The 9176-nt window shown below is 41.5% G+C and overlaps 3 protein-coding genes across 3 annotated transcripts; all 3 read left to right on the forward strand.

The window, feature by feature from the left end:
• Positions 1-369: 369 nt before the first annotated feature.
• On the forward strand, positions 370-2641 carry LOC106653557 (3-hydroxyacyl-CoA dehydrogenase type-2-like). Its single transcript, XM_014373048.2, has 4 exons — positions 370-527; positions 655-819; positions 1659-2034; positions 2261-2641. The coding sequence occupies exons 1-4, from the start codon at positions 519-521 to the stop codon at positions 2476-2478; spliced, it is 768 nt and encodes a 255-aa protein (XP_014228534.1). The 5' UTR covers positions 370-518; the 3' UTR covers positions 2479-2641.
• Positions 2642-3495: 854 nt separating this feature from the next.
• LOC106653340 (ankyrin repeat domain-containing protein 1-like) lies at positions 3496-4355 on the forward strand. Its single transcript, XM_014372740.1, has 2 exons — positions 3496-3559; positions 3763-4355. The coding sequence occupies exons 1-2, from the start codon at positions 3496-3498 to the stop codon at positions 4353-4355; spliced, it is 657 nt and encodes a 218-aa protein (XP_014228226.1).
• Positions 4356-6815: 2460 nt separating this feature from the next.
• Positions 6816-8842, forward strand: LOC106653412 (3-hydroxyacyl-CoA dehydrogenase type-2-like). The gene is made up of 4 exons (XM_014372838.2): positions 6816-7107; positions 7250-7414; positions 7488-7863; positions 8341-8842. Exons 1-4 carry the CDS (start codon positions 7099-7101, stop codon positions 8556-8558), a joined length of 768 nt encoding a protein of 255 aa, XP_014228324.1. The 5' UTR covers positions 6816-7098; the 3' UTR covers positions 8559-8842.
• The last annotated feature ends 334 nt before the right edge of the window (positions 8843-9176 follow it).

The raw sequence follows: 9176 nt of genomic DNA on the forward strand, positions 1-9176 counted from the left end.
TGATTACATGTTTTTTCTCGTGTATGGATGGGGTCGATGATATTGACAATTATGCAGGTCGAAATAATGCGAGTTCAAAATTCGGCAACAATTCGGAGTAGTCATAAGGAAACTTTATCGAATAATGAAGAAAGTACGAATTTTTGGAGCAGCGAAAATTAATTTGCACGCCGCTTATTATCAACGCGAATTAACATCGATCGATGATGGGGAAGAGGCACGCGTCGATTCGAAATTGAAGCAGCAAATTATACAAAGTCATCGCGACGATGCAAATAGTATAAAAAAACAGAAAAAACAGCCTGTTAAAACGGTCGCGCGCGACGTGTGTGCGGGGAGCGCTTTAACAGTCTCCCTGGGACAGCGGCACGAAGAAGCGTCGCAGTCGTTCTCGAGCTCTCGTCTCGAGTGCGTACATTAATAAAAAAGAGAAAAAACAAACAAGTACACGAGATAAAATTCCAGCCGCTCTTCTCACTAAGCGAACGAGTAAAGAAACAAGCCAAACAACGTCCAACATGCTCAAGGTATTTGAAAACACGATTCGGTGTACATTTTAACGTGTAATAATACATTTATGTAGGACACGGATCGCGTGTCTTGAAAAAACGCATATATACATATATCTGGATAATATGATGATTTCGATTGCAGGGAGTGGTGACGCTGATAACCGGTGGTGCTTCGGGACTTGGCCGCGGCACCGCCGAGAGATTCGTGAGGCAGGGCGGCCGCGTCGTCATTGCCGATCTGCCCAACTCGCCGGGCCACGAGGTCGCCAAGGAGCTCGGCGACGCGGCGATATTCGCCCCGGTCGACGTGAGTATACATACATTATTCCGCATCGAGTCGAACATTTTATTATCTCGAAACTTGCTATATATTCTCTTTTTATTGAGCCGCGACGAAAATTACTATCTTACCGGCGTTCGGTCAATTGGAGAACTCGCGTATAAGTGGGGGGAGGAGGGATTTTTGAAAAATAGGATGAAATTTTAGTGAGGATAAAATAGCTAGTTTTTATACCCTTGAGAGAGGAACGTTAGAAATGTATGATTCGATAGTAAAAAGCTCAGATCTAAGCTTTTGTGTGATAATTTAAGTGGAAATTAGTTACTCTTATGTACGTGGAGAACGTCAAAATGTTCTTGAAATAGGAAAAGTCTAGTTTTCGCACATCGTTATCTGAGTTAATGCTTCGTACCGCAATTCCCATGTATTGCTTTTAGATTCTGTATTTGATGTTTCGATAAAAAATTTACAAACTTCGAGAGCTTGAATATTAAAAGTAAAAAAAAAAAAGCTAATTATCGAATTGTGTCGGACAAGTAAAACTCTTAATTTTAACTTTCAATCGATTCGAAAGCCGATTTTTGTTATGTAACAAACAATGAATCCTATTTTTTTTTCTTCATTCAATTGATCGACTAAAAGCACTTATTTTAAAATAAATTTTAACTCGCAGTGACTGAAAACTGGCAGTTTTGATCCCATACTCATTCAATTAATATTAAAACGCACTCGAAACGAATTGTACGTTTATCTCGAACGCTCGTCGCGATAACGCTCGATCGCGCCCGTATGCCTCTCCCGTATACGAAAGTAGATATATAAAAACAAAAAAATAAATATATGCACGTATGAAAATCTGCTCTCAGGTAACGTCCGAGACCGACGTGCAGAGCGCCCTCAAGCTCACCCGCGAGAAGTTCGGCCGTCTGGACGTGCTGGTGAACGCGGCTGGCATCGCCACGGTCTGCCGCACCCACAATCTGCCCAAGAAGCAGGTGCACTCGCTCGAGGACTTCGACCGGACGCTGCGCGTCAACGTGCTCGGGACCTTCAACGCCATCCGCTTGGCGGCGGGCCTCATGTGCGAGAACCAGCCCGACCAGGACGGCAAGCGCGGCGTCATCATCAACACGGCCAGCGTCGCGGCCTTCGACGGCCAGACCGGACAGGCGGCCTACTCCGCGAGCAAAGGCGCCATCGTCGGCATGACTCTGCCCATCGCTCGTGATCTGTCCAGAGACGGTGAGTACACGACGTGTGAACTTGGATCTCAGTTATATTTTTCATACTTCGATCTTAAAGATTGAATTTAGTTTAGATTTGTAAATCGCATGAAAAAAGTTTTAATAAACTTCTGTGAAAAAATTGTAATGGGGGTCGGGGTAGTTTAGTTCACGATTAATCACTTTACTCCATGGATTTTTTCTTACATTTTTTGCTCTAACACGCTTGAATTGTTGCACTTTAGGTATCCGCGTGGTGACGATCGCCCCGGGCGTCTTCGAAACGCCGATGATGGCCAAGCTGCCCGCGAAGGCGCGCGAGTCTCTGGCCAAGGCGGTGCCCTTCCCCCAGCGCCTCGGCAAACCCGAGGACTTCGCCCATCTGGCCCAGGCCATCGTCGAGAATCCCTACGTCAACGGCGAGACCATCAGGCTCGACGGTGCTCTGCGCATGCAGCCTTAAATTCACAAAGCGACTCTGGCTTTTTTTTATGTATTTAACGGAGACGCATTGGTGTTTGGAGTTCGATGTTTTTTGATACTGTTTTTTTTTCTTTATTGAATTTCTGAAATGTGATATATATAAAGTTTGATACTGTATTGAGAATAAAATTTTCTATTTTACATGACGAAGTATTGTGTTTTTTGTTTATTATGAATTTAAGAGTGGATGTGAGGCAAGTAAAGTTCTTGGAAAATTTTCTGAATTTTTTATTCTTTTATTCCGATAGATCCATGATTGCATCTTTCTAATTAAGACGGTAAAGTAAGAACCACGCGAGTGCACGATGGAAATCGACGCAGACGAATTTCCACTTTATATTCTTGCACGCACAAAGAATCATGAAAGTTTTATTTTATCAAAAACAAAGTACATAAAATTGAAATGAAATGAAAGACAAAAATTTTTTCAATTCGCATACTCATAAATACTTTATTTTTTTCGACACACAGACACAATTTTGTACTTGAAATCCATATCGTTGGTACCTTTAAACAGTTTGCAAGTCAAGGCCGTAGCCAGCGGGGGGGTTTGGGTGTCAGAACCCCCCCCGAAATTTGGGATTTTACCTTCTGTTAATGGTAACCCAAGCTACATAAGTAACCCGGGTAAACCCCCCCGAAAAAATTTTCTGGCTACGGCCCTGTTGCAAGTCATCATATGTATCTCAATTGGAAAAAAACGCGTTACGCGCGAATCTGACATCAATATCGCATAGATGAACGATTCAATAATCCGCAAGGTTTTTTCGAGAAATCTTTGTGGATTTCGGACTTTCTTTCGAACGCGCTCGAAATATCCGCGAGCTCTTGTCGGTGAATCGTCGCGGATTGTCAAGCGCTTTGCGCGGATAATTAAGCAATCCCTTGATAATCGCTGCGAGGCTCATCACATATATTTGATCCACGTGAAATGGGCACGGATAATCCAGTTCGCGAATGAAAATTGAAAAATAAATACTTTGATCGATAGTGAAAAATGGCGTATAATTATGTTAATCGACTAGAACTAGACGAGTTGAAGAGATGGCGAATGGATAGAAGTCTGCGAATGATCTTCAGCAACGAAGGCTCTCTTACGCGGCTAACTCGCCTTTTCTTAGCGTGCGAGCGATGATCGGCGTCGTCGCCACCTAGCAGTGACGAATCGAAACACCGGCCCATCACCACCACGCAGCTAATCAAAGTAACGCCATTCTTCGTCATCTAATAAATATTTATCCCGAAAATTATATAAATGACGAAGGCATTAGTCACCTGCACCTAAGTTGCCTTCGAGGCTTTTACGACGTGGTCGAAAAATTCCTCGACATCTACCACATAGATCCGAATGCATGTCCCATACCGAGAACAGGTAACTCGCCGCTACACTTGGCCCTGGCCCGTGGTCATCATCGAGTAGCCGAACTGCTGGTGAGGAGAGGCGCCAATCCTAATACGGCCAACGAAGAGAGATCGACTCCTCTACACATGATTTGTAGGAGTCTGGCCAACTATGGCATCGACTGGGCCGAGTGGCTTATGAATCTTCGCGACGAATTGCATCGGCCCCTGCACGTCAATAGTCAAGATCGTCAAGGCAATGCACCCCTGCACTCGGTTCAGAGGGCGCACATGAACCCGCTGCGTTGTCTGAAAACGAGCCGGGCGTTGCTAGAACGAGGTGCCGATGTCAATTTAATCAATGCAGATGGACAGGCACCTCTGCTATTAGCTGTATGTAGTCTCATGCCCGACGTTGTAAAATTGCCTCTTGGACAACGGCGCCGATTTATCAATATTCCTCTTTCCCGAGAGGGGAGAGCTTCGATGCCATTTGGGGTCGAAATCGGTGCGTGATTGCCAGGTTACAGTTAGTAGCAAACGTAGTATTGATAATTAATCATTAACTCGCCTTTTCTTAGCGTGCGAGCGATGATCGGCATCGTCGCCACCAAGCGGTGACGAATCGAAACACCGGCGCATCACCACCACGCAGCCAATCAAAGTAATTCCGTCCTTCGTCATCTAATGAATATCTATACAGATAATTTCATCATAAATGACGAAGGCATTAGTCACCTGCACATAAGTTGCCTTCGAGGCTATTACGACGTGGTCGAGATAGGTGTTTTTTTCCCTCCAGATTCGTAGCTTCCTCGAAAGCCCGCTGGGCCAACGGTCGCAGATGGCCTGCGGACGAAAATTTAAAAAAGTATCATTGTGACCCTAGTATATTACTGCCCTAGGCCGGGAAAAATAGAAAAGTCCCAAGCAGGGCACGTGAAATAAGCGACCGAGGCGAAGCCGAGGTCGATTAGCACGCGCACCGAGGTTTTCTTTTTTTCCGGCCTGGGGCAGTAATATACTACAACGCGCGTTGACTACTTATAGCTCATGCTCAGTCGAACGGCTTTGACGCGCACGCCGCGCGTTCGAACTTTCTCTTATTGAATCGTGGTATGCATGAAAATCGTCAGTGCAGGTTACGACTACACCGCGTGAACAGCTATATATAGAAAATATCGAATCTACTGCATTACGCGTGAGAAAATAAAATTAACATTTAAAATTACAAGTGACCACGTGTGTTGTTGTTGTGTGATATATGTATGATATAATGGATCCACACCGCAACTGTTCAGGACAATCACGCGAGGTAGCCTGTCCTCGACAAAAAGTCGAACTGGAAGATCTTTTGAACGAGCTGAAGCTCGACCGCGCGGACGCAGAACGGACCACCCAAATTCTTGAACGACTTAGTAATATAACTAGTAAATCGACTTGGAAGGGCCCACTTCCGAATCTTCGAGACACTTTTCAACAGGAAGAAGTCAATCGTATTCTCATGAATATCGTCGATCACACAAGCAGAAAAGAAGGGGATTCTTTCAAAAGTTTTTATATTATTAGCTTCATAGCTCGCACAGGCTACAAACACGAGCCAGAAATTGATAAAGACGGCAAAATACTATTGCATCTTACAACACCGCTGCATGTGGCAGCAAAGTACGAACACAACGTAGATATGAATTTTCTTATTCTTCCGGTCCTTTTTGAAATATACGGCGACGATTTAAATTACACCGACGAGTTAGGCGTCACGCACTTCCATGTGGCCTGCATGTATAGTTGTGCTATCGAAATCGTCTCGAAATTCCTCGAGCTCGGCCAGGATCCCAATCTCCTCGTGGAATCAACGGGTGATAGGCCGATACACTTTGCTTTGAATCGGGGCAGATGGAAGGCCTTACTGATGCTATTACAAAAAGGCGCCGATCCGAATGTACCCAACAAGTTGGGAAGGACACCGTTGCAATTTGCCGTGGCGAATCTCTGGATACAACAGTTCGATTTACTCTGGAATAATGGAGCTAATCTATCGAATTTTTTTCTTCCGACTTTCAGCCTCTTCGAAACTGGTATAGACTTCTTCTTCATTGGTGTCTCAATCGAAGGGTATTACAAATTTCATGGAATAACTTCTCCTATTATGCAGATCGTCGGATTTCTTGAGAAAAACGGATACGAGCTGGACCGAATCGAGGCCTTGACGATCATGAAATTGTATTCGAAATACGGATTGTTCGAGAAATCGGCGGATGCCGAGAAACTTTTACGCAGCGACGAGGAGTTCGCGACAAAATCGAAGAAGATCATGATGAAAGAGTATTTGTCGCTTTACGATCTACTCCAGTTAAGACCCAAAGAGGCGGCCAAGCTATTCACTTATGAGGGTCATCTCGACCATGCGTGGGACTGGTCGAAAAAATTGTGGGACTGCCAAAAGCATCGGAACACTTGTGCTATGCATCTTTCTGAAAAGATATCAAGAAGATTTTTTCTGGATTGGGCGATTGATTCTTTTTGCGAGCTGATACACCACCGACTTCCGATTCTTTGCTGCCACATGATTTTAGAAAATTTGAACAACGAAGATTTATATAATATCTGTTTAGCGAGTACCAGCCAAAACCATGAGGACAGTGTAGAAGACGTAATCACAAATGCTATAAAATGTAACAACAAGAGACCGATGGAAAGCGAGGGCCAAGAAGCTCCAAAAAAATCTAAAATATAATGCGAAGAAGACCTTTTTGTGTCTTTTAAATGTCTAATATTATTATATGTAGCAGATTTTCTATATCATAACTAATGAATAAATTGCTAAAAAAGTTATTCGTACACGAATATTATTTATTACTATCAATTTTACAAAAAAAATATCATGCACGTTTTATTTTAAATTAGCACTTGCACAAGTTTCATATACGAAATTCAATTCTTGGTTTTTTTTTTTTTTTTTGTAATTTTTTTGGTATCCGATTCTCAGCACTAATTTTTATTCATAATTTATTGACATCGATTCATTGAAGAAATTTCTTTTGCTATTCGACGTTGCAACTTGCAAGTCGCAAGTCGCAAATGCGGCTGATGTATACCGACCGGCGACCACGTGATTATACATGCGGCATCGCAGCAGCACACATTGGTTATAGTCTTGCTGTCTGCGAGAGCGTATAAAATACAAAACGCGTGTAGTGTACCGGTTGTACCCGGCAGTTCAGTTCGCATCACACGAGTACAATTATTAGTAATAAAAATGCTGAAGGTGAGAGAATTTAATTGTTGTAAAACAAAAGAACGAGAAGAGAGTGCGAGTTCGAGCGAATCGTGTCTTTTGTTTACTTATGTCATGGTCATGATAGCTGAGGTTATGAAGTTATGTTTAAAGAGTACGTCATTTTTCATAGGGTTTGGTAACTTTGGTGACTGGAGGAGCCTCTGGTTTGGGCCGAGGGACAGTCGAGAGGTTCATTCGCGAGGGTGGAAAAGTAATCATTGCAGATCTACCATCCTCTAAAGGAGGTGAGCTAGCTCAAGAACTTGGGGAATCAGCTGTATTCGCACCAATGGATGTGAGTGACTCTCATAATAAGCATTTCTATTTATTAATTGACAATGTTTCATGCATTTAGTAATTGTCAACAGGTCACATCTGAGACTGACGTTCAGAACGCTTTAAAATTAACAGAAGAAAAATTTGGACGTCTTGATGTTCTGGTCAATGCTGCGGGTATAGCTGTCGCATACAAAACATTCAATTCAAATAAAATGGAACCCCATCAATTGTTGGATTTTGAAAAAGTTATTAGAGTCAACACTCTTGGTACTTTTAATTGTATCAGATTAGCTGTTGGAGTTATGTGCAAAAATGAACCTAGCACAGATGGTCAAAGAGGTGTTATCATTAACACTGCCAGTGTTGCTGCATTTGATGGCCAAATTGGTCAAGCTGCTTACTCTGCAAGCAAAGGAGCCATCGTTGGAATGACTCTACCTATTGCTCGTGATCTATCTAGAGATGGTGAGACTTTAAATGATATATTTAACTTATGATATTTTGAATGATTAGGATCTGAGAATAACTGTAGAAAAATTTTGAATACATCATTATATTAATCATAACAATGGATAACAATAGCCTCTACAGTTTTTTTCAAGCCAGTTCTTGGTTTCAGTTAATTGAGTTTTTAAGTCAGCAGGTAGTAAAAAATCTAACTCGACTATCTTTTCAAAGCAATGATAAAAGCCAACATTCATAGCTTCTTCCCTAATAATTATTATTACTATTTTCAATTGCTTGCCTTTCCTTGGCTCATTTGATTTAGTAATTTACTTTATCTGCTTTTATAAAATTCAATTCACATCTCTCTTTTATTATTACTTCGATGCGCTATAAATTTTTTTACAATGCAATGACAATGATTCGATGCCACAAAAATTACACTTAATAATAAAATTGAATAAACAAATATAATAATACTGATCAATTGTTTTGTAGGCATTCGAGTTGTAACAATAGCACCTGGACTATTTGATACGCCACTGTTGTCAAAACTGCCCGATAAGGTACGCAGCTTTTTGGGAAAAAGCATACCTTTTCCTCAGCGGCTTGGTAAACCAGATGAATATGCTAGGCTTGCTCAGGATATTGTGGGCAATCCAATGCTCAATGGTGAGACCATAAGATTGGATGGTGCTCTTCGCATGCAACCTTAAAGATATTATGCGCAATTTGATTTATTCAACATAAATCATAGTGATTCACTGTTAGATATTAATTTTTTTTATTGTTATTTTAGCTATGATACTTATAAAACATTGTTATTCGTAATTGTTGTTATTAATAGGTCGACTTTGTAACTCAGCTTGTCACTGACCATGAAAACATTTTCTACACTCGTTTATTTAACTCTTGTTTACATAAGTAGCAGTAGTTTTTATATCGACTCATTTTTCGTCTTGACAGAAAACTCAAGCTGAATAAAACTTGAAACAACAAACAAACAAATATTACAATTGAATTCCTCGTGTTTACTCATAGATAATGAGGTGTGATATGAATGCATTATGTGAAAGGATAAACGTTTACATTTTGTACACGCAACTTCATGTTCGCTAATTCCTTTTATTGTTTACTCTCACATTGTTCTTAATAATAATTTACACGAGCGTAACTATGATAACTCACTTTCTCACCGATTCTGGGAGTTTTTTTTTCTCATCTAGGAAGGGTCTGCTGGGAAGTAAAAGGGTGATCAGAAACAGGGATGGGGCCGGGGGAAATTTTCGCACTAGATACACTGTATTTTATTGTTATACGTATTCATTTTTGCT

This window comes from Trichogramma pretiosum, unplaced genomic scaffold, assembly GCF_000599845.2.
Source record: "Trichogramma pretiosum strain Unisexual culture from Peru unplaced genomic scaffold, Tpre_2.0 scaffold35, whole genome shotgun sequence".
NCBI lineage: Eukaryota > Metazoa > Arthropoda > Insecta > Hymenoptera > Trichogrammatidae > Trichogramma > Trichogramma pretiosum.